This window comes from Lissotriton helveticus, chromosome 4_1, assembly GCF_964261635.1.
Source record: "Lissotriton helveticus chromosome 4_1, aLisHel1.1, whole genome shotgun sequence".
NCBI classification, from domain to species: Eukaryota; Metazoa; Chordata; class Amphibia; order Caudata; family Salamandridae; genus Lissotriton; species Lissotriton helveticus.
The window spans coordinates 88,911,997-88,937,553 of NC_136063.1; the positions used below are offsets into that span (position 1 = coordinate 88,911,997).

Genomic DNA, 25,557 nt, shown 5'->3' on the forward strand with positions numbered 1-25,557 from the left:
CTTCTCCGCATCCTCGAAGACAGAAAGGGTGTTGAATTCTGTGTATGCGGTGGAGCATAGTTCTGGTATAGTAAACCCTGTGTAGGACTTTTAGCTGCACAAGTCTTAATCGAGCCGAGATACCCACCACCTTAGGAGATGCTATCGCCAGATTCCACTCGTGTTCATCCATCTCCCCGATTACCTCCTCCCATTGCTCTTTTAGCCTAGTCAGTGGATCCGGTAAATTAAGGAGGTCGCCCTTTCAATCATGTATTCAGTGAGAAGTCGGTCCTCCAGTGGGGATGCCTCCGGCAACACACTATCAGGGGGAATGACCGCCAGCAGTGCATGTCTGATTTGGATGTATCTGTATAGCTCCCTCTCTCCCATGTCATATAGCTCCCTCAATCTATCAAAAGCAACCACCGCGCCACGCTCCCAAAGGTCCCCAACCGTTGATATACCTATAGTGTCCCAGTGAGAGAAGCCCCTGCTGGTTCGCAGATTGCCAAAGACTTTTGAGTCCCACAGTGGTGTGAGTTTCGTTATTTTTCCCTTCCAGCCCAACGCTGCGGTCGCCGTATGCCACAGCGCCGCGGTTAGTCTGGTAGGCCCCTCCAATTTATTCGCCTTGGGACGGTCATACAGTGGGGCCAGTAAGCTGGTCGTGCCCAGTACGACTCCAATTTTTAGAAACAGAATGGACTTGTAAATATGTAGCTAAATTTCTGAAATGTATTTTTAGGCATATAATGAATTTGTAATAATTTTTCCCTTGCTAATGAGATAATCCAGTACTACTATGTATTAGGTAGAATTCGTAAGGGATCCCCGATTTCCCCTTTTGACAATATGTTTTACAATAACATGCAACTATTTTAAAAAGTGAATGATTTGTTTTTATCTGTGAAATTACTTTTATGGTTTTTTATACATTTTAAAAACCAAATAAAGAAATACTACTACTACCTCCTCTTTGCAGTTCATGGCCTTAGCAGCTGAAGAAGTCTGCTGAGGTAATTAGGTAACACAGATCTTTGCATCACTGCCACATGCTGCCGTGCGCCAACAGGGACCAGGACTCAACGCTCAAATTTGCACTGAATTACCTGCACCTAGGAGAGTCCTCACAGTGCAGCCTGGTCAACCAGAAGCTGAATTAACGCACAGGAGAGGATGTGTGGGGATGTAACTGCGATACAGAGTGACTGGTAGTCCAGTAGCCTCTGGACTTTTATCAGGATGGATAGGACTTTGAGGGACGTCATCGACAAAATAAATAGGTGTTGGATTTTTTGAGTGTCTCAGTTATTTTTTTGCAATTGTTTTAGTGCAGTTTACATTTGTTTCTCTGTGTAAGCCTAGCTGCACAGAGCCACAGCTACCCAGGGTTGAACTGAGTGTTTGACAAACGAAACCTATCGATCCTAAAGGGGTGAGATCGCACAACCACACCATATAAAACACACCCCTTTCCCTCATGGTATTCAACTTGTGTGTCCCTTAAAGAGTTTAATACTAGCCCTAGGTGTAGTTCGTGGAACTCCCCAAAGTGACAAAAAAACTCTGCGGAGTTCTGCAAGCTCAGGTAGAAATTCTACCTGAGTGGCAACTCGCGCTCGAAAAAACTCAGCTGCACTATACGGAGCAGAGTTTTCTACACTCCGTGGAGAGTGGAGTGCAGAAAACACAGCTAATTCTGGGAACAGAGCAGAGTTCACTTCCCAGGTCTATTTAATACACTTAGTTCTGCACTTTTAAAAGAATACCTCGGACTGATGCTTATAATACAGGTGTGGCCTGGTACGTAAAATGGATGAGTTTGTGACTGATATGGACATTCTGGATGTGTAGACCCTGAATTATAAAATGTGGATATAAGTATCTGCTGCTGTAATGAATATTCTTTTATGAAAGAGGTCAATCTGCAGATCTGCACTCATTCCTGCAACTTCCTCTATGCAGGTGAAGCTCCAGGACTGGCTGTGTCGTCTGAGGAAAGAGATGGAATATATTTTAGAGTCTGAATTCAAGAAAGCGGAACACTATAACACCATGAAGGTAAGTGGTAGCTGGGATTCCGACAGCGGCGTAGCAATGATAGGGGTGGTGGGGTGTTCTCAGCAAAGCGGCGAGCACAAGGTAAGTGGTTTTATTTATTTATTTATTTTACATTCCCTATCCCACTTTCACAATCCCCCACCCATGCCCCACCTCACCGTGCTTACCTGCACGGGTCGCTACTGATCATAGAGGCCTCCCCATGCAGGCAAATATACAGGTCTGTATAGCGAGTCCCACAGAAGTCAGCGTGCGGCAATCTCTGAATATGGCATTGACCTTTCCTGTTAATGCGCTGACCTCTGCGGTTACCAAATTGTACAAAAAGAGATGGATGGAATGCGAGAGTTAATCTAAGCCACCGGCAATTGCTGGGGCATCTTCCAAATCCATCATTATTCAGCCCTCCTCTCCACCTCAGTTTGGACCCAGCTATATGCAAATCAGCCTTGACCCAGCACCCAATGGGAACATTATCTCTGCTAAGCATGGGCGAATTTTGCTAATCTGGCGTTCGCGAATTTGCGTATTTGCGAACTCGCAATCCGCAAAATCCGCGAATTCTCGCGAATTTGCGGATTTTTTTGTTTTTATAGTGTTCGCAAGGGTTTCTGCCAGTTCGCGAGGATTTTGTACCAGTTCGCAATTGCGAACTTACTTGTCCGCACGCAACGGTTGCGACTATGTTGTTTCTACGTCTGGTTCATCATCACAGGTTCACAGCACCCTCTGTTTCAACACTGCCACCCTCTGTTTCACCCATGCCACCCTCTGTTTCACCCATGCCACCCTCTGGTACATCAATGCCACCCTCTGGTTCATCATCATCACTGTACATTATGGGGGGAAAAAGCAAGCACACTTGCCCTGCTTCAACTGACATGAATTAATTTGGGGTTCATTTATTAATGTGTCACTGTTTTAAAATTCCAGTCTGGCACCTGCTTCCTTATCTGTAATTTGCTTTCTGTTGCAGTGCAATTTTTTTTTCCAGGACTTTTGTGGCCTACTTGTAGCTATTCTATGTTCCGGCTGTGAGGGTCAGAGCAGGGTCATACAATTGTTGGAACTAGCAACTGAACTCTGGAGGGGCCCCAGTCAGGGAGCACTACAGGGAATGGTTACTAATGATGAATTTGAACTTTTGCACCTGCTGAGTGCTTTCAGTTTAGCAAAACTCGTTTTTCTGCAGAACAGCAAATGTAATGCCCCAAACAAACTTACTTGTGAAAGTTGATTTCTACTCCAAAAGTGATCCAAAGAAAGTCAAAAGGCCTCAAATCCAAAAAAGGGCAGGCAAATGTCAACCTGAGGAGTTATTCTGATAAAAATCCTCATTTTCAGAAGGTCTATGCTGCTTGCTAGTGGATTTCTTGTGCAGAATTGCAAATTTTGTAATTTCGCGAGTGCGAGATTGTTGCTGCCCGCCGCACCTACATGTTGGCAATTGCGAACTTACGCCGCACGCCGCAAAATTGTATCACCAAGAAAAAAAAATCCGCTGCGTGCGAATTTGCGGATTTTTGGTAAATTCGCGAGCTTTCGCTGATCGCAAATTTACCGAAAATCCGCAAAATCCGCGAGCGGAACGGATTTTCCGCCCATGCTTAATCTCTGCTCGTTATGGGTTCAGTCCAGACAGAGCTGCCAGGCCAGATCCTCCCTGATCCGGAGCACAAGCAACCCAGGACCGGTTTTACCCTAGTTATGGGCTCATCAGCCGGGTACAACTTGGTTCCAGGGCCCCACGTCTGAGCACAGTAGTGTAGGCAGTTTGTCTTGAGGCTTAGAGCAGAGAGTAGGCAGTTCCTCATGAGCTTTAACGCGTAGTGTAGCCAGTGTGCCATGAGCCTTAGGGCAGTAGTGTAGGTGTTGCAGCGGTACTCCAAAAATAATTTCTTAACCAGCATCACTGTTTCCCTGAAATGTCCAGTCACATATTCATTCACCGGTGGGGCCCATAACACTGCACACTTTCCTCTTTATCACTTTAATTCTACTTCAGGGATTGATGAAACATAAAGGAGTAATACTGTAACATTGACGGACTGTCTAAACCTATTTCAACTATTTATTATTTACACCTGCAGTTTTAAACGAATGTCAATTTATTCAGACACACCACCATAACGGTGATGGATCAGCTAGTAAGAAAATTAGGCGTAGGAAAATACAAGACCAGCTTTAATTTTCCATTTATCTAATTTTTATTAAAAGCAAAACTTTTAGCATGTCTGACATTTTGGCATTTATTAATTTTTTATTCAGAAAAAATCTTAAACTTTATTTCAATAATGATCATTAATTTTAAAGCTCGGAAAATAAACATTTATTTCAAAGTTCAGTGGAAAAGTTTAGCAAAGAACCGATAGTTCCAAGTTCATCTCTCCTAACATCCCTAACTAACGCCCTCATCGTATCCTTCATTCCTACAAAGAAAACAAAAAAATAAGCAAAGAGTCTTACATCCAGAAATCGATCTGCAATCCGACAGCACTTCGAGATAAAATCGAAAGGAGCGAATACTTCGAAGCAAAATTAGGGGGTTTTATACACTAATTTCCTTGCTTAATCTATCTAAAAAGTATCTAACATCACCAATTCGGGTTCTGATTGGACTAATTTGGGTTGGGTGAGCATTTCCTCACCATTACAGAATCATATTCACAGTGAATCAGCAAAGTAATAAAAGCGTATTGTTTAGAAAAGTCTTTGGCCTAGGCACATCCTCGATTGGCAACTATGCCTTTCTTTCTCGCGTTCGGAACACTCGAGTGTCCATGTTTTGGCAACCATCCTGACTTCCAGGGCGCTGTAGCCTTGAACTTCCCATACGAGCACAGGCAGCTCACTCTCACTAGCAGGCTTCGGGTGCACATGCGCAGTCCAGCACTCGATCTCAGACTACCAGAGCAGCCATGTTTTCACTAGGCCTCAGAGGCCACTTTTGGAACTATCGTAGAAACAAACACAAATTCATGTTAAATATGGAACTAAAGCCCTTCTGTTTACCTCCCACCGTACTAATGTTTCCCCATTAGTTATTACCTAGCAGATAAGCCACATAAATGCGTTTTATACTTACATATCCAATGGCTTTCTAGCACAAAAACTTGTACAATAAGCATATTCACGCTGCGTTTATTTATATTTAAGCTGTGAATTAGTTCACATCACAATAACACCACAAATTAGTTAATTATATTGCTTCATGCAGACAAGATTAGTATTCCCACATGTGCATATGTGTGCAACTTATACTATTGTTGATTATTTCATCACAACACATCATTAGTAAATATTAACGTTATGGAACATGGACTTCACGAGGGGTACACAAAATTTTGCTTTGCCACCTCCCTCCATCATAGGCAGTGCGTCATGAGCCCTAGGGCAGTAGTGTGGGTAGTGCGTCATGAGCCTTAATACTGCAGTGTAGGCAGTGCGTCACGAGATCTAGGTCAGTACTGTAGGCAGCGCATTGTGAGACGTAGGACAGTGGTGTAGGCCATGTGTCATGACCCTTAGGGCAGTAGTGTAGGCAGTGCAGCATGAGCCTTAGAACAGAAGTGTAGGCCGTGTGTCATGAGCCTTAGGGCTGTAGTGTAGGCAGCAAGTCATGAAACTTAGGGCGGTAGTGTAGGCTGTCAGTCATAAGACTTAGGGCAGTAGTGTAGGCAGTGGGTTATGAGCCTTAGGGCAGTAGTGTAGGCAGTGTTTCATGAGCCTTCGATCAGTAGAGGAGGCAGCGCGTCATGAGCCTTAGAGCAGTAGGGTAGGCAGTGCATCATAAACTTTACAGCTGTAGTGCAGGCAGTGCGTCATGAGACATAAGGCGGTGGTGTAGGCAGTTCATCATTACTAGGGAAGGAGTGTAGGCAGTGCTTCATGAGCCTTATGGCAGTAGTGTAGGCTGTGCCTCATGACTAGGGCAGTAGTGTAGGCTGTGCCTCATGACTAGGGCAGTAGTGTAGGCTGTGCCTCATGACTAGGGCAGTAGTGTAGGCTGTGCCTATTGACTAGGGCAGTAGTGTAGGTAGCGTGTCATGAGCGGTAGGGCCATAGTGTAGGCAGTGCGTCATGAGACTTAAGACGGTAGTGTAGGCAGCGCATCATTACTAGGGCAGGAGTGTAGGTAGAGTAGAGCACTAGGGCAGTAGTGTAGGCTGTACATCATGACTGGGGTAGTAGTGTAGGTAGTGCGTCATGAGAGTTAGGGCAGTAGTGTAGGCAGTGCTTCCTGTCATACAGTTCCTAACAGGTAAGTTCTACTGTGTTTTAGGACAACAAGGTCTTCCTATTCCACAGCCTTGCCTAAACCCCACACCTCGTGGCTTGCGGGTAAGTTGTAGTGTCTGTCGTCTACGGTGAGGTAAAGGCAGAATCCACTGGCTGTATCCCGGAAGCAGTGCTCCCAGGTCCAGGACAGCCCCAGAAGTGCTCCCCCGGGCTGAATGGAAGTCAGAGGTCGGTCTTCTATTAAACAAACTGGTCCAATCGCAGTGTCAACGGTGCGACCGGAAGCCATGATAGTTCTGGAGTCTCGAGACTGTCTCCATGGTAATCAGAGTCCAGACTGTTCCTAACCTTGAGACTGTGTGCAGACTCCCAGGCGGCAGAACTAAGACAAATACATCTCTAAGGTTTTTATCGCAGAGCCGCAAAATGTACTGAAAGAAATGTTCAAAAATAAATGTCAGGCTAAAACCTGAAACTAAAATGCAGTCTCAGCCCGCGGCCCAGTAAACTCCATTGAAGTCCTCTTTGTATGTCCCAGGGGTCGCACATCCTTTATAATTGAGTCCGTTTCCAAAGTTCTCGGTTGTACTCACTGAAGTATTTAAGTTACACAGAGTTAGAGGTCCAATCGAGCTCGTTTGTATGTTTGCCCTCTTTTAGACAGAAATTCATAGATCCAAGAACTAGTTGTGCAATATTGTAATTTTGTTTGGGTTGAAACAAAAGGTTTTGAGCGCTAAGAGGCAACATGTGCTTCGCCCCTTCTCGGCGTGCAGGTCTGAGGCTATCTCAAGGCTGATAGAATTGTAAATTGAATAATACAACCACATTTTATACAATCATTGAAATGTTCGACACCAAAACCGCGTAGTAAACATCCACAAGCCAGGAACATAAACACCACACAGAGCACCACACACTGAAATAAGAGTATAATAGATATATTTGATATCAATTCCCAGATTTATGTACTGTCAGGAAAATAATATTGAGATAATGTATGGCACAGACAGTTAAGTGGTAAAGGCAATATTTTATAATTTATAAAGAACCATGATAAAAAGAACTGCATGTTAACAGGAAATCGATAGATCCATCAAAGTTACAGGAGACGACCAAACCGCTCGTAGGGCGTTAGTGTGGGCAGTGCATCATGAGCCTTAGGGCAGGAGTAGGGTAGGCTTTGAGTCAGGAGCTCAGACACAGCACCGTAGGAGCATGTCAAAGGCAGTGCGTCCTAGCGTCGTAGTGTTGGCATGTTTCATGGTCCTTAGGGTAGTAGTGTAGGCAGTACGCCATAGGGAAGCACTGTGTTAGGAGCTTTAGCGCATTAGTGTAGGCCGTGCTTCATGGTCCTTAGTGCTGTATTATAGGAAGTGCGTAATGAGCCTTGGGGCAGTGCTGTAGGGTAGTAGTGTAGGGAGCCAGTCATGACCCTTGGGCAGTAGTGTATTTAGCGTGTCATGAGCATTTGCGCAGTATTGTAGGCAGTGCGTCATGAGCCTCAGATCAGTAGTGTAGGCAGCACATCATGAGCCTTAGGGCATTTGTTTACACTCGGAGTTTAGTAAATAGCGCAAACTTGACCCGTAGGTATCAGAGCGCTTTACATGTGCACCAGTTGCGTTACACAAGGTCACAATCATTTTTGTTCGGCACGGGGAGATTAAGTGATTTTCTAAGGATCACAGTATGTTGAGCGTCCCAGCTTCAAGGTCGACCGCCCTAGCCATTAGACCACACCCTCTGGGTGATGAACCTTAGGGCAGTAGTGTAGGCAGTGCGTGATGAGCCTTTGCGTAGTAGATTATGCAGTGCGACATGGATCTTGGGGCAGTAGTGTAGGCATTGCAATATGAACCTGGGCCATATTGTAAGCAGTTTGTCATTAGCCTTAGGGCAGTAGTGTAGGCAGTGCGTTCTAGCGTAGAAGTTTTGGCATGTTTCATGGTCCTTAGGGCAGTGGTGTATGTAGTGCATAATGCGCCTTAGGGTCGTAGTGTAGGCTGTTTGTCCTAAGCAGTATTGTAGGCAGTTAGTCATGGCACTTAGGGTAGTAGTGTAGGCAGTGCGTCATGAGCCTTAGGGCAGTAGTGTAGGCATTGCACCATGACCCTTTAGGCAGTATTGCAAGCAGTTTATCATTGGCCTTAGGGCAGTAGTGTAGGCAGTGCATCCTAGCATAAGTGTTGGCATGTTTCACGGTCCTTATGGTAGTAGTTCAGGCAGTGCATCATGAGCCTTAGCACAGTATTGTAGGCAGTTTGTCATGGGCCTTAGGGCAGTAGTGTAGGGAGCACGTCATAAGCCTTTGGGCAGTCCTGTAGTTAGCGTGTCATGTGCCTTAGGAAAGCAGTGTAGGCAGCGGGTCATGATCCTTAGGGTAGAAGGGTAGTTAGCGTGTAATGGGCATTAGGGCAGTAGTGTAATCAGTAAGTCATGAGCCTTAGCACAGTAGTGTAAGCAGAGTGTCATGAGCCGTAGGGCAGCAGGGTAGGCAGTGTGTCATAAGCCCTAGGGCAGTAGTGTAAGCAGTGTCATGAGCAGTAGGGCAGTAGTGTAGACAGTGTGTCACAAGCCCTAGGGCAGTAGTATAGGCAGTGCGCCATGAACCTTAGGGCATTAGTGTAGGCAGTGCTTCATAGGTCTGAGGGCAGTAGTGTAGGCAGTGTGTCATAAGCCTGAGGGCATTAGTGTAGGCAGTGCTTTATAAGCCTGAGGGCAGTGGTGTAGGCAGTGTGTCATGAGCCTTAGGGCAGTACTGTAGGTAGCACGTCATGACCCTTAGGGCAGTATTGTAGGCAGTGCATGATGAGCCTTAAGGTAGTAGTATAGAAAGCAAGTATTGAGCCTTAGGGCAGTAATGTAGGCAGTGTGTCATAGGCCTTAGTGTAGTATTGTAAGCAGTGCATCATGAACCTTACACAGGTAGTGCGTCCTAAGCCTCAGGGCATTAGTGTAGGCAGTGTGTCCTAACGTAGTAGTGTTAGCATGTTTTATGATCCTTAGAGCAGTAGTGGAGGCAGTTCATCATGTGCCTTAGGCCAGTAGAGTAGTTTGCACTTCATTGGCCTTTGGGAAGTAGTGCAGGGAGTTTGTCTCTCTGACGAGTTTGTCATGATCCTTATGACAGTAGTGTAGGCAGCAGTCCCTGAGCCTTAGGGGAGTACTATAGGCAGTGTATCATGAGCCTTAGGGTAGTAGTGTTGGGCAATAGTATAGGCAGAACGCTTAAGCCTTGGGGTAGTAGTGTAGGCAGTGTCTCATGAGCCTTAGGGCAGCAGTGTGTCAGGAACCTTAGCACATTAGTGCAGGCAGTGCATCCCGATCCTTAGGGTAGTAGTGTAGGTAGTGCTTCATGAGCCCTAGGGTAGTAGTGTAGTTAGCATTTTGTGGGCCTTAGGGCAGTAGTGTAGGCCGCACATCATGATCCTTAGGGCAGTAGAGTAGACAGCAAGATTTGAGCCTTAGAGCAGGAATGTAGGCAGAACATCATGGTCCTTAGTGTAGTAGTGTAACCAGGGCATCATGGGCCTTAGGGCAGTAGTTTAGGCAGCGTGTCATGAGCTGTAGCGCAGTAGTGTAGGCAGCGCGTCATAAGCCGTAGACCAGGAGTGTATACATTGCGTCTTGCCGCTCCGGGCAGCATTGTGTCATGGACCTTAGGGCAGTAGTGTAGGCAGTCCGTCAGGAACCTTAGGGCAGGAGTGCAGGCAGTGCGTGAGGAGCCTTCGCATAGTGTATGAAGTGCAACATTGGACTTAAGGCAGTAGTGTAGGCATTGCATCACAATGCTTTTGGGGAGTATTGAAGGCAGTTTGTCATGGGCCTTAAGGCAGTAGTGTAGGCAGTGCGTCCTAGCGTAGTAGTAATGGCATGTTTCATGGTCCTTAGGGTAATAGTGTAGGCAGTGTCTCATGATCCTTAGAGCAGTATTGTAGGCAGTTTGTCATGGGTCTTACGGCAATAGTGTAGGCAGTGCGTCATGAGCCTTAGGGCCGTACTGTAGGGCAGTAGTATAGGCAGCGCGTCATGATCCTTAGGGGAGGATTGTAGTTAGAGTGCCACAGGCTTAGAGCAGTAGTGTAGGCAGTGTGTCGTGGTACTTATGGCAGTAGTATATGCAGTGTGTCCTAAGCTTTTTGGCAGTAGTGCAGGCAGGGTCTTATGAGCCTTAGAGCAGTGTTGTAGGCAGCGTGTCATGAGCCTTAGGACAGTACTATAGGCAGTGCGTCATGAGCCTTAGGGCAGTAGTGTAGTTAGTGTAGGAGAGTAGGTTCTGCTTCCTATGGCCACCCCCACTTTTTGCTGTGATTTTCGGGTTTTTCGACTTTAGTGTGGCTGTGGCCCTGCTAATCAGACACACAGCCCAGCTGTTCTCTCTCTAAATTAAAAAAGTTGGTTTGGTCAATGTCTCTTGATATCAGGTCCCAATATCTGTTGATCACCTTTTTGATCGCATGACTTTGTGTCGAGAAGGTGGTGACACATATCATCCTTTGCATGGGTTCTTCTGTTTTATATTTAGGTGTCAGCAGGCTCTCCCGTGGGCTGTACCATGCCCTCTTCTGTGCTCTCCTTTTCAGTTTCCCTGGGTATCCTGTTTCCTCCAGTCATTGGCTTAGGCCACCTGATTGTACAAAGTTGTCTGTTTTCTTTGTGCAGTTCCTGCGGATGCACAAGAACTGTCCAAAGGATAGATTGTCTCTAAGACCTCGCAGGTGGTAGCTGTTATATCTTAGCAAGAAATTCCTCTCTGCCGGTTTCCGATCTAGAGTTGTGCATAGATGGTTTTCTTCGTTCTTGATTGTCATGTCTAAAAAATCAATTTCATTTGGATCAGAGTGTACAGTGAACTGAATGTCCGGACTTCTTCCATTGAGCCAAGAGTGGAAGCTGCTTAGTTCCATAGAGTTCCCCGTCCAAATCATCAGTATATCATCGATATACCGTCTCCAAAAGGACACCTTGTAGATGAAGGGGTTGACATGTTCCAACTACACGTCTTAGTCCACACAAACCTGGACCTAGGCATTTTTCTAAAATAACGACAGGCACCAAGATAGATGCTTAGACTTAGGCTTTACGCAGTTTTATTTCATTATTTTGAAGCCCATGTTTGTAGGTGATTTAGTCGACCAGCTATTCATTACTCCTACTCTTCCATTTTTTCAGAGATTACTACCACAGAGCTACATTGCCCAATGTGATTAAACAACTATTGATTTGGAATTATTTCAAGGCCCAGCTGATTTTTTATGTTCGCCCATCTTGCAAGCATTCAGGGATTAATAACCCTCCTGTGTAAGTAGTTTCCTGGGCCCAACTTCTTCAACCAGATAAAGTGGGTTCTTGATTCATTACTGAACCTGCTCATTATTCCTGCAGGTTTCTGTTCTCGCTCGCCTTACCGGAGCCTACGCGCCCACCTCTTCCCATTCAGGCCCATCGAGAGTCTTTTCATGGTAAAGTAACGGGCTTAGGCCCTTGATTAACTGCATCTCCCATTTGGAAATACTTAGTTCTCAATGGTTTCTTATGTTCTTTTCCCAGGTATCAACGCCCCCCCCCCCTCTCCCACCACCACTGTTCTGAGGAAGACCCTAGCGTAAGGGACTAAATAACCTACTATGCTCTAGAGGTCGAAACGTCGACATCTGATACACTAGCCAGTTGTAACAACAGCGATGAATCACTGTGTTTCTGTTATTTGATCATGGCTATTAGAATTTTGGAAATAGTGTAAATAACTTGGCTTAAATGTGAGCCTTTTTGTTGTGTAAATACTATATTTTGTGAATCGCACTTTCTTTAATTCACTCTCTCATCCTCACCTCAATCGCAATACCCCCACCTTCCCTTTCCCCTCTTGGGGCACTGTTTTAATACTGTGTTAACAAATGGTATGAATCATTGTCAGTCCAGTGTGATTAAATAACACTGTACACGAAGTTTAACACGTCTCGTTCATTTTTTGCTTTAAATATTGTTTCTCTTTATGTTTATGCAATTGTTCACCGGGACCACTGTTCTAATGTACTGTTACTGGAATGGGGGGCAGCTCTAACTTTTAAGTCAGCTGAAGCCTGGAATTCCATCCCTCTGGAACTGCGTAACATCCCAGATACTAGGCTGTTCAAGAAGCATCTCAAGACCCTGCTTTTTGACTAAACGTAGTCATGCTTCGCTTCCTCTGCTCCTGACATTGGCATTTCGCGCCGGGACACTCCTGAGTATCCGTGCGCACTACAAATGCATCATAACATAACAGTGCAGGTAGTGCATTAGCCTTAGAGTAGTATTGCATGTACGTAATAACAAAGAGAGAGAGTGAGGGATTATCCACGAGAGTGGAAGGAGATACTCCTGGTACCCTGGACCTAAGACTATATGAACAACAAAAAGAGCATCACCGTAGGACCAAATACATGGTCTCTAATAGAGAAATAACAAAATAAAAGGTTTATGCTTTGTTAAAAGACCCCTCCCTCACCAACCTGGTTGGTGACATGCTTCATCATTGGGGTCCCACCCGGATAGCCGAATGCCATACGGGTGTGCTGCGACACCTGATTACAGTGGAGCGGGTTTTTTGTGAATGTAGTGCAAAAAGAGTGGTGTTAAAAACTATCCAAATAATTCTTCTCTGAAAATTTTTTATTCAGAAGTTACTGGACGGTGTTAAAAGCAGAGAAGAGACACCAGTGTTGGTTTTAATGACCAACTGTATCTATGTGATTGTGTGGTAAGGTCTACATGTTTCAACCTGTGGTGGGATCTGCCAGGTTTTCGTCAGGACCAAAAAACGTGGAACCTGGACGGTGTACACACACTAACGTGTACCCAACCCTCGGTCCCAGAGACCAAACTGTGTACTTGCAGTTGGTGTCCTCACAGCCTAGTCAGGCGAGTTAAAAACTGAGAAACCTGTGAAAGAAAAGAAAACATCACAAACAAACAAATTACGTGCCTGTAACATAGTGTAGTTTCTCAGTAGAATAAATGCTCCATGCGAATCCCTTACATGCTGGAGAAAATGTCTCAGAGGGTGCATACTATATGGTGGCAAAAAATGCTGGCACGGGCCTGCATATTGTTGCAAGTATGCAAGATATCTCTACAGGTAATGGTAATTACAGAGACAGAGGGCTTAATTTGCCCATGTGTAAGCTATCTCACACTTTCACAACATCACACAGATCAATATATGTGGATAAGTGGGTGTCAAATAACTGTTTAGTCACTCTGACATACTTTGTGAGAAAGTGACTAACAACGTACATACACTATAGTGTAAGCGTTTATAAATGCATGCATAATTATTATCAATAAAGCATCATTGAATCTAGGCGGTGGGAGGAACCAGGACTGAGGTAAATCTTACTCGGGGTGAGTATCAGAACGATGGAAATTACGTAAATAGATCGTGCTCATTCCACAAGGTGCCAATGGGAATAAAAGGCAATAATAAAGCCCAGCTGGTATGGGGGCAGTATGTATGCAAAATAATATAATATGTATTAATACATATGGGCAAAATTAAAACCCATTGTGAGGAAGGCAATTGCTTATAAAGAGGGGGTGGACCTCTTGAGCTGAAAATGAACTCTTCACAGTGTTTGCATTAATGCCAAAGTAATACTGGGCAATACAACTGGAGTAAACTTGCACTACTTCATCTCTGGAGGACTGTGCCCCATGGAATGTTATCATTCAATCCAATTGTGTGTGTGGACAGTCTGTAGATCCAGCGTTGCTCTTTCTCAAAGAGCTGTTGTTGTATGTTATTGCCTCTATGAATCTGTTTGATCTCAGTTCATTCCATATCGTTGGGGGTGTGATTCATTTCAAGGAAATGGTCAGTCAGTTTGGTGGCACTCTTTCTGCATGGAATGGTACTACACTGTTCGCAAATCCTTCTTTTTATCTTCCTACTTGTCATGCCAACATAGGATTTGTTAAAAAAATCCTGCAGCCTAAAAGACTCTTTGGTGAATACTCGACCTAAGTACACTAATCTGAACAAGACCCAGTCAATTACTAAAGCATGGGGCCTCCCTGATCTGACGGGCCACTTCCGCTGCGGAGACTGCAGTGTATGCCACCTCACCAGAAACGCTAAAACATTGTCCCTGGAACCTGGGAAAGTCTGGAACCAAGTAGCACATAGTAACTGTAACAGTAGCAATGTTATCTATCTGATAAAATGTCCTTGCAACAAATCCTATGTTGGTATGAAGATAAAACGAAGAATTTGCGAACATCGCAGTACCATTCGATGCAGAAAGAGTGCCACCAAACTGACTGACAATTTCCTTGAAATGAATCATACCCCCAATGATATGGAATGAACTGAGATCGAACAGATTCATAGAGGCAATAACATACAACACCAGCTCTTTGAAAAAGAGCAACGCTGGATCTACAGACTGTCCACACACACAATTGGATTGAATGATAACATTCCATGGGGCACAGTCCTCCAGAGATGAAGTAGTGCAAGTTTACTCCAGTTGTATTGCACAGTATTACTTTAGCATTAATGCAAACACTGTGAAGCGTTCATTTTCACCCAAAGAGGTCCAACCCCTCTTTATATGCAATTGCCTTCCTCATAATGGGTTTTAATTTTGCCCATATGTATTAATACATATTATATTAATGTTGCATACATACTGCTCCCATACCAGCTGGGCTTTATTATGTCATTTCATTCCCATTGGCCCCTTGTGGAATGAGCACCATCTAGGTACGTAATTTCCATCGTTCTGTCCTTTATGCCAATGCTGATTTGGTTCAATTCCAGACCCTTTGTTCCGGATCGCAATGCTAGGCGCTCCCTCCATCTCGCTAACTGAGGCAGCGAGGCATAGTGGCCTCGCCGGTTGCCTGAGCAACCCACTCTCACGTCAGTCATGTGACGCGTAGCCCCGCCCACACCCGGAACTCGCTGCTGCATATCTCGAACGCTGACAGTCACGGGCAGTTGCGGGGAGAACTGGATAGCATATAGGCATAACGGCCTCTCACATCGGCAAAACTGTAAGTTTTTAAAACTCCGATTCTATTTCCAGATGGATTTTGATAATCAACTTATGGCATCATACAGCGGCATGTTCATGATTATTCCCGCTCCCGGAAAACCCGCCATTGCCCTCTACAACCCACCTCTCTGTTTTTTATTATTACAGAGTATATTTTTGAGCTGAACTGGCTACCTTCCCATCCCCGTGAAGTATCTGATACTTACCCTCCCCGAGTAAGATTTACCTTAGTCCTGGTTCCTCCCACTGCCTAGATTCAATGATGCTTTATTGATAATAATTATGCATGCATTTAAAAACGCTTACACTATAGTGCATGTACGTTGTTAGTCACTTTCTCACAAAGTGTGTCAGAGTGACTAAACATTTATTTTACACCCACTTATCCACATATATTGATCTGTGTGATGTTGTGCAAGTGTGAGATAGCTTACACTCTGGCAAATTAAGCCCTCTGTCTCTGTAATTACCTGTAGAGATATCTTGCATACTTGCAACACTATGCAGGCCCGTGCCAGCATTTTTGCCACCATATAGTATGTACCCTCTGAGACATTTTCTCCAGCATGTAAGGGATTCGCATGGAGCATTTATACTACTGAGAAACTACACTACGTTACAGGCACGTAATTTGTTTGTTTGTGATGTTTTCTTTTCTTTCACAGGTTTCTCCATTTTTACCTCTCCTGACTAGGCTGTGAGGACACCAACTGCAAGTACACAGTTTGGTCTCTGGGACCGAGGGTTGGGTACACGTTAGTGTGTGTACACCGTCCAGGTTCCACGCTTTTTGGTCCTGACGAAAACCTGGCAGATCCCACCACAGGTTGAAACATGTAGACCTTACCACACAATCACATAGATACAGTTGGTCATTAAAACCAACACTGGTGTCTCTTCTCTGCTTTTAACACTGTCCAGTAACTTCTGAATAAAACATTTTCAGAGAAGAATTATTTGGACAGTTTTTAACACCACTCTTTTTGCACTACATTCACAAAAAACCCGCTCCACTGTAATCAGGTGTCGTAGCACACCCGTATGGCATTCGGCTATCCAGTTGGGACCCCGATGATTAAGCATGTCACCAACCAGGTTGGTGAGTGAGGGGTCTTTTAACAAAGGATAAACCTTTTTCTTTTGTTATTTCTCCATCTCCCTATTTCTCCATTAGAGACCATGTATTTGGTCCTATGGTGATGCTCTTTTTGTTGTTCATATAGTATTGCATGTACAGCATCATGATCCTTAGGACGGTATTGCATGTAGCGCATCATAAGCCTTAAGGCAGTAGAGTAGATAGCTTGTCATTAGCCTTATTTCAGTAGTGTAGGTAGCACATCAGGAAGTTAGGGAGTAATTTAGTCAGCGCATCAGAAGTCTTAGGGTAGTAGTGAAGACAACAAGTGAGGAGCTTTAGGGCCGTAGTGAAGGTAGTTTTTTGTGAGCCTTACGACTTTACTGTAGGCCTTGCATCATGGGCATTATGGCAGTAGTTTAGGCAGTGTGGCATGAATCTTAGGGCAGTAGTCTAGGCATTGCGTCATGAGTCTAAGGGCACTAGTGTAGTCAATGCGTCATGGTAAGAGGTGGGCGGAACTCGCGTAGTTTATAAAAACTCAATGAGATTACACTGAGGTTGCAGCACCATCAATTCTTTTCCTCTATTACAGGGTCTTCAAACTATTGGATGCCGAGACCCCACTGTCAACATTTTGAGGTGTAAGGACCCCCTCCTGACAAAAATTTCTAAACCTGTAGGCAGGGCTACTAGAATTATGAGGCAGGCGAGAATCAAATTACGCGACAGGCTTGACTAAAATGTGTGGGAAGAAAGTGTAAGTGATGTTATGTGATGCTGCGTATTTTGGGATAGCATTGCTTCATTATTTTGACATTTTTTACGCACAGTAACACTGAAGAAAGATTTTACCCCATCAGTACCCGTTTATAACCAAAATACAGCAATTAATATCAGAAAGATTTCTAGTCAACCTTTGAGAAGGGCCTTCCACTCCGCAGGAATACGTGCTGCCACATTAGAAGCACACCTGGCCCTGGCCAGGAGAAGCAGGGGTCCCTTAAAAACCTGACGGTTTTGTGCAGAGTTAAGCAGTTTACCCATGCAGCTTTCCTCTCACCCCCTCCTTTCCATCCCTCTCTCCTCTCCCAACCCCGTTTCCCTCTCACTTTGCAGGCCATTTTCTTTCACCCCTTTTTACAACTTCTGAACTCTCCCCTTTCAACCTCACTTCACCTTTAATCACCTCCTGCTATTCTCTCTTTTCACTGCCCTCATCTATAACAGTCTCTCGCGTTTATCTCATGGCCTCTCTGGTCCCGTCACCACCCGGGCCCCTCAGCACTTCTCATTCACCTCGTCTCTCAATTCAAATTTTTGTCTATTTGTATCTTACACCTCTCCAGTCCCCCGATTCATCTTTCACATCTCCCCTTTGTTCTAACAGAAGCCCTCACCTTTGGCTCACACTCACTTCTTGCGTGTCCACACTTCTCTTTGGCAATTCACATTTCTCCTCATGCCTGACCTCTTCCATCGAATTCTCTCACTCCCTTGCTGTCCTCTCTCATCCTCTCATCTCTCCTCACCAAGCATACGGGTCGGACCCGTATGCCCCTCCCGCCCTGTGCCACTCTGTTTATTGTTTCCCTAACTTAAGAAGGCATGAGTTGTCTCTCTCGCTGTTTTGGTGCAGGCCGCGCAATTATGGAACTTGCACCCTCCTTTGCTTCACTCCACCAAGAATGTATTATCCTTTAGGAAGATATAAAAAACTTTCTCTATGCTCTGTAGGTTACCCCATTTGGATAGTTCTCCTTCTAGTTGATTTGATTGATGACTTCTATAGTGCCCGAATCACCCCCATCGGGGTATCTCAGCGCTGAGACAGCTCGTGGCCAGCCAAGGAGGGTTTAGATTAGCGTAGTTTTGAGCAGTTTTCTGAAAGTTAGGAAGTTGGGGCATTGGCGCAGTTGGGGGGGGGGGAGCTGGTTCCAGTATCTCGGAGCGAGGTGGGAGAATGCTTTGTCACCCATACGGGCTAGTTTGATACGTGGGACCCGAAGGAATCCTTGGTTGCTTGAATGTAGGGTTCTAGGTGGCATGGATCTCTCCAATTTTTTTGGTCAGGTAGCTGGGTCCCATGTTGTTCAGGGATTTGTGAACCATACAGCATATTTTGAATTTTACTCTTTGCTTCACCGGAAGCCAGTGGAGTTCTCGGAGTACTGAGGTTCGGGGTGGGGGGGGGGCGTTTTTCACCAGTCGGGCCGTGGTATTTTGGATTACTTGTAGTTTGCCAAGAGAAGATTCCATGGCAGAAATAAGTAGAGCATTGCAGTAGTCCAGGGGACTAAGGATTAGGCCCTGGACCAGGGTTTTACGTGTGGATGTAGGTAGAAGGGGGAAGACTTTGCGGAGGGGACCTAAAGTGCAATAGCATGTCCCTGCGGTATGGTTAACATGTTCTTCTAAGGTAAGTTTCTGGTCCAGTTTCACACCTACGTTTTTCACAACATGTTTCGGGGAGGGGGCTGACCCCAGTTCCTCAGGCCACCAATTAGGGGACCATTTTGTTATTGCTTCTCCAAACAGCATGATTTCGGATTTCCCAGTGTTTAGCTGGAGGAGATTATCTCTCATCCATCGAGCAATGCCTTTCATACCCTCTGAGAAGGTGGATTGGATGTTTGTGTCTGTTTTATCAAAGGAGAGCAAAAGTTGTGTATCATCGGCGTAGGAGATTGGGATGAAACCGAGTTGCCTCAGTAAGCCAGCCAGGGGGGTAACATAGATCTTAAAAAATGTGGGGCTTAGGCATGAGCCCTGCGGTACCCCACTGGTGACTTTGGTGGTTTGTGAGCTGAAAGGGCCTAAGTTTATTGTTTGCGTTCTATTGGTGAGGAAATCGGTCAACCACTTTAGGGCTTTCCCTCGGATGCCTATGTTCTCGAGTCTCTGGAGTAGGATTTGGTGGTAGATCGTGTCAAATGCTGCTGTCAAGTTCTGTGTGTTTCTCATTTGCCTTCAGGCAGCAGATGGTTATTAGCCCCAGGACATCTTTTGGTAACAGTATTGCACTACAAATGTAAATAATAATAATAGCCAGAAGCAGGGGAGTCACTAGACCAGAAATTCGGAGGGGACTAACACTCCCAGCCAGGGCTGGTCCAAACACTGGTCGCACACGGTCAACAGTCTTTTTTGGTGCCCCACCCACGTTTCCTCCTTCTCCATGATTTCCTTCAGTGCCACTCACCAACAATGCACCTCATCTCTATAGCATCTTTCTGACAAAGATTTCATTTTTTTATAGCACTAATCATAATCTACTCACACTCAGTTCTGTGATCTGCATGGTACACGTTCTTTGTAGCAGGCACATTAACCCTCTGCACACTGTGTAGGTGACAAGAGTGCCCATGTGAGTGCACGGTGAGCGATGCAACAGTGCAAGTGTAGGGTAAGAGGAGTGACTGCAGGGTGAGTGAGGTGGCGTATGAATTTATGAATTTGGGTACGAATGCAAGTTCAGAATGTGACGAATGAATGTATGATTACTGATGGGCTTGTTTGAGTGAGTTGCATATTGAGCAGTGAGGGGATAGGTGAGTGAAGTGTCACATTCAGGATGAGTAGTGTACTCGTGTGACTGCAGGGTGAGGTATAGGGTGAACAGCGCAAGTGCATTGTGAGTGCAGAGTGATCACTGTGAGTGCAGGGTGAATGGGTGAATGGTGTGAGTGCATGGTGATCAGTGTGAGTGCAGTGTGAGCGTGAAAGTAAAGGGCGAGAATGAAGAGAGTTGTCTGAATGCAGGGTGCTTTCCCAGACACTTGAAGTAACTCAGTATGTTATTGACAGCGACGTAGGGTTTCAGATAAAAGTTAAACTATTGCGGCATTAATCGGGGATCAAGGGTGTTCAAAGTCACGCAGTTGCATGCAGACGGAGAAGGTCGTTATGTGATATCCAACTGCCAAGGTCGGGGACTGGACTTGGTTATAGTCAATGTGTATGGGCCCCAACTATGATAACCCGCAGTTCTTTAGTAAATTGTCCAATATAACGAAATCCTGTGGGAACGCACAGTTTCTATGGGGAGGCGACTTCAATTTAGTATGCAATTGTAGGAAATGGGACCCCCGGCCGGCCAGGGCTTGCGCAACAGCCAGTCAGAGACCGCCACTCCTATGTAAAGTCGACCCCTGCTCGCCCTCTAGGTAACGCGGCGCGGGCAGTCAGGCCTATCTCGGAGGACATGTGTGAAGCATTTGCGCACGCACCCACCAACAACAACATCCCAGGCCTCCCACAAAAGGAACTCCATGCAAAGTATATATGAAAATAGTCTTTGTATTAAGCAGGACACATAGGAACACACATTGTACAAGGTGCCAGGGGCACGGGCAGGGGTTACAGGGAAGAAGGTACAGCGCAGGGCCAAGGGACCACTGCCAGGAATCACATACAGGAGACATCTGGTATTCAGGGGGGAAGGGAGGACAGGATACATAACATAACAGGGGCACCCGTAGAGGTGCAGCACAGAATACTTGCGGGGATCACATCAGTCTTAGTCCATAGCAATCCACAGGCCAGCTGGCCTTTCTGGGGCAAGGTGCCCAAGAGTCTCGATGTTCAGGGCAGGCTGCAGGGAGCCCGGGGCAAACCTAAACGTAGCAGTTGCCCACGAAGTGCTGGGCAACTGAGGGGCATCGTGGGAGCCTCGCCGGCTCTGGGGAAAACGGTGCCAACTGGTGGAGCCACTCGGGCTCTGGAACAGGGGGGGGCGGAGCCTAGCAGGCTCGGAATGGCCAGGGGCACGTGGTGGAGCCTCTCGAGGCTCATGGGGGCAATGGCACGGTGGAGCCTCTCGGGGCTCAGGGGCTGACATATAGATGGAGCCTCTCAGGGCTCAGGGGCTGACATATAGATGGAGCCTTCTCGGGGCTCAGGGGTTGAAGGGGCCAAAGATGGAGCCTCGCAGGGCTCAGACCATAGGTGGGGCAGGCGGAGTCCCTCTCGGGGGACTCGGCTTCGTGGGAGGCCTCACGGGCCTCAGGGCACAACCGGGGATTCACTCGAGGGGAGGGGCGGGCACCGACAATGTGTCCCGACGCCCCTCCTCTCCATTGCTCGCCGCAGCACTCACCGGTTTTGGTGCGCCGGTCTCCTTTGCTGCGCCAGCCTTCTCCTTGTGCTCCAGGGCTCTCTCCCTCTCGGGAGCCCCAGGGGGGGGGGTCAGCAGCTTCACGGGGGTATCGCAGGAGCGCCGAGTGGGCTCCCGCCGCTCCTGCTTCGTCGTCCTTCTTCGGCCGGCCTCTCTCCTTCTCTCGGGCCGGCAGCCAATCACGGCGCGGCCTGGGGGATGACGCTAGGGGGGAATCCCGGGCCGGCAGCCAATACCAGCGCGGCCCGGGGGTGACATCACTAGGGTCCCGGGTGGCGGCGGTGAACTCGGGGGGAAATCGACGAGGAGTGGGCTCCCTCGTAAGGCACAAGGGCAGGGAATAAAGCGAGGTAGGCACCCGCTGGGGATGTCGAACCTTTGTAGCACGGGGCAGACGCCGGGTGAGCACCGGCTTGTTGAATATAGCGCTCCCAGCGCTCGTGCAGGAGTGAAGCGCCCCAAAGCGGTAGAGGACAGGGAACAGCACTTCCAGGTGCTGGGCAGAAGGGACAGCGCTCCCCAAGCGCTAGATGCAGGATAACAAAGTCCATAGGTAGTCCAGGACCTCAGGGGTGGCCCAGCAGCGCCAAGAAGGGGAAAGGGCCATCCTTAGTCCAGGAGTAGGGCAGGGCCCAGGGAGGCACGCCAACCCTGAGCCCCAGCAGCAGCAGCTCCTGGTAGATTCAAGTTGAGAACAAGAACAAGTCCAGAGTGTCACAGCACCCTTTTTATACACACATTCTTGGTCTGAAGGGGCAGGCAGGGGGAGAACCAGCTGGAACTGGTTATGGGGGGATTCTTTACACTGGCCAGGCTAGGAACATCAGCCGCCCCCGAGGGGGTGGAGCCAGCATTGTCTGGGGAAAACCCAGCCTCATTCATGACACTCAAACCAGACAGTCAATCCACAAGCAGACCCAGGCTCACTCCTCCCCTCACATCAGCATGCTAAACACTCCATTCACCACCGGGGCAGACCCTCCCAGATCCTGGGAGCCAGGCTCACCAGCCAGCCTCGGCCAATCATACACCAGGCACATATTCCACAATTATGCCAACTTCCAAAAGGGGGACTTCTACACTAGACACTCATACCTCATATACCGTTGCGCAGCATTCAATCTCACGAGTTCATACATACCAGACTTGACCCTGCACACCCTACGCATCGGGAACTACCGAGGACTCATCCATTCCCCATGTATTCCTATGGAAGGGTAGGTCGCTCTCTCTTCACACTCACTCAGAGGGGGAATCACCATCCCCAGGTTACATATACCATAAAAACTTCAGGGGCGGACCTGCCAGACGGGCCACGTGCAACACATGCCCCTCCCAGCCCAAACGCAGGGTAGACCAATCATTACCGTGATGGACTTCCCTGCTGCAGGGCGATAGAACATGGACGTGGCCCGCGCTACCGAGCCACCCTCCAGTTCGACGCCACCTGGACCGATAGACACACACAGACTAAAAATTAAAAAAAAAATAAAAAATAATAAAGACATAGGGCCAACCAGGCTACCCCACTGGCACGCCTTAGTTGTCCGTGACTAGGACCAGGCCCTAGGCCACCTAGATACCACTGGTCCCTGCTAATCTGAAGTGGGGGGTGGTAACCCCGGGTCCACAATAGCCCTGCTCCACTCTCTTTCTCAGGGTAGCCACGACTACCACTGTTCCTTCCACCTAGGGTCCGCACCCTCAGGCTTGCCAGAGGTCACGGGCAAGAATGCCCCACCCTACCTCTACTTCTGAGGTTCCGCGTTCTCCCAGGAGAAACACCCTCAGAACACACTTTCCAACCAGTCTTGGAACTTCCTCCCTCCACTGGTCTTCCACCTGGGAACTAAGCGTTCAGCTCTCCCCAAGGCAAGCCGCGGCCGCGCCAGCAGGTCTTCCTTGTCTGGGATACAACTAACATAAATTCAACAAAACGAGCCGCGGCAGCGCCAGCAGGTCTCAAGGTTCAGCTCTCCCCAAGGAAAGCCGCAGCCGAGCCAGCAGGACTTCCTTGTCCGGGATACAACTACATAAATTCAACAAAACGAGCCGCAGCAGCGCCAGCAGGTCTCAAGGTTCAGCTCTCCCCAAGGCAAGCCGCGGCCGAGCCAGCAGGTCTTCCTTGTCCGGGATACAACTACCATAACTTCAACAAAACGAGCCGCGGCAGCGCCAGCAGGTCTCAAGGTTCAGCTCTCCCCAAGGCAAGCCGCGGCAGCGCCAGCAGGTCTTCCTTGTCCGGGATACACTTTAACATAAATTCAGCCAGGGCGACACCTGACGCCTAAAACACATTCAGTGGGGTACGGAACACATGATGCGTCAAACACATTCAGCGGTGTACGGAACACATGATGCATCCAACACATTAGCGGGGTAAGGAAGAACAGGATTAACGTTGATTCAGCAAGCTCCCCATCCCAGAGAACTTACACTCCATTACTCAGCATACCTCAACATTCATTCACATACCGTCCCCTAGACTGGTAAGACAGTTTTCCACCGCCCCTGATTCCTCAACCCGACCCTCGGGCGCAGGTACCATTACTCTAGGGAAGGGACACGGACCATACACATTTGAACACAATTACACAACCACCACTGGATCCCACCCTCCTGGTGAATCCAGAAAACCATATTACACTAGGGAGATGATTTACCCTCCCAAGCTAGGGACACCTAACTCTCAGTATATGTACATATTTTTCTACAGAACAGATTATTTAAGTAACCCTTAAAACTTTCCACAGGACGGGTATTTCTATTAATCTTTAAACATTTTCCACAGAAATTTTTAGCAACCTGACCTGACCCTAGGTGGCACAGGTACCATTACTCCAAGGAAGGGACAGGAACCAGTGGAGAAGTGTGGCTCAGGGGTTAGAGGCGGCAGACCCGGAAGCTGAGATCGGCCCTGGACCAGGGTTCAATTCCCCGCCTCGGCGGGTCTTGGGCTCAAAAATTCCACAGACTCGATAATTCTCGCTCTGGTGCCTTCTCGACTCACGGGTTCACACTCTGCGACTCTGGGCAACAGCTTGCTTAATCTCCACAACGGCCCCTCGCGGCGGGATGCCTGGCTTTCACCTTGTGGATACCCTGCCGGGGTTATCTCACAGGGGAATACCAGGACGGGTTCCCTAAGCAAGCGCCGGGAAACCCTTTGTGGGTAGCTGTGCGCTATATAAGCTCAAATACACACACACACACATACACATTGAACACAACTACGCTGCCACCACTGGATCCCACCCTTCTGGTGAATGCAGAAAACACATTGCACTAGGGAGATGATCTACCCTCCCGAGCTAGGGCCACCTAACCAGAACACATTTTTCACAGAACGGACATTTAAGTAACTTCCTAAAATCAATAACCTCCTTTCTTTGCGACCATTTACAATACAGAGTTTTGTAGGGAGGCCGGTTATCGTTGTGGTACTGCGCAAACACAAGTCCGGATCCCACCGCTAGCCACCAGTGTAGGAAATGGGACCCCCGGCCGGCCAGGGCTTGCGCCACAACCAGTCAGAGACCGCCACTCCTATGTAAAGTCGACCCCTGCTCGCCCTCTAGGTAACGCGGCGCGGGCAGTCAGGCCTATCTCAGAAGACATGTGTGAAGCATTTGCGCACGCACCCACCAACAACAACATCCCAGGCCTCCCACAAAAGGAACTCCACGCAAAGTATATATGAAAATAGTCATTGTATTAAGCAGGACACATAGGAACACACATTGTACAAGGTGCCAGGGGCACGGGCAGGGGTTACAGGGAAGAAGGTACAGCGCAGGGCCAAGGGACCACTGCCAGGAATCACATACAGGAGACATCTGGTATTCAGGGGGGAAGGGAGGACAGGATACATAACATAACAGGGGCACCCGTAGAGGTGCAGCACAGAATACTTGCGGGGATCACATCAGTCTTAGTCCATAGCAATCCACAGGCCAGCTGGCCTTTCTGGGGCAAGGTGCCCAAGAGTCTCGATGTTCAGGGCAGGCTGCAGGGAACCCGGGGCAAACCTAAACGTA

At 47.4% G+C, this 25,557-nt stretch overlaps 1 protein-coding gene across 1 annotated transcript in view; it reads left to right on the forward strand.

Moving 5' to 3' along the window:
- Positions 1-25,557, forward strand: part of LOC144827032 (E3 ubiquitin-protein ligase TRIM39-like) — a 230,620-nt gene that overhangs the window by 33,731 nt on the left and 171,332 nt on the right. The window contains exon 2 of the mRNA XM_078685498.1: positions 1,948-2,043. Coding sequence (XP_078541624.1) covers positions 1,948-2,043 — 96 coding nt within the window. The remainder of the gene's footprint in view (positions 1-1,947; positions 2,044-25,557) is intronic.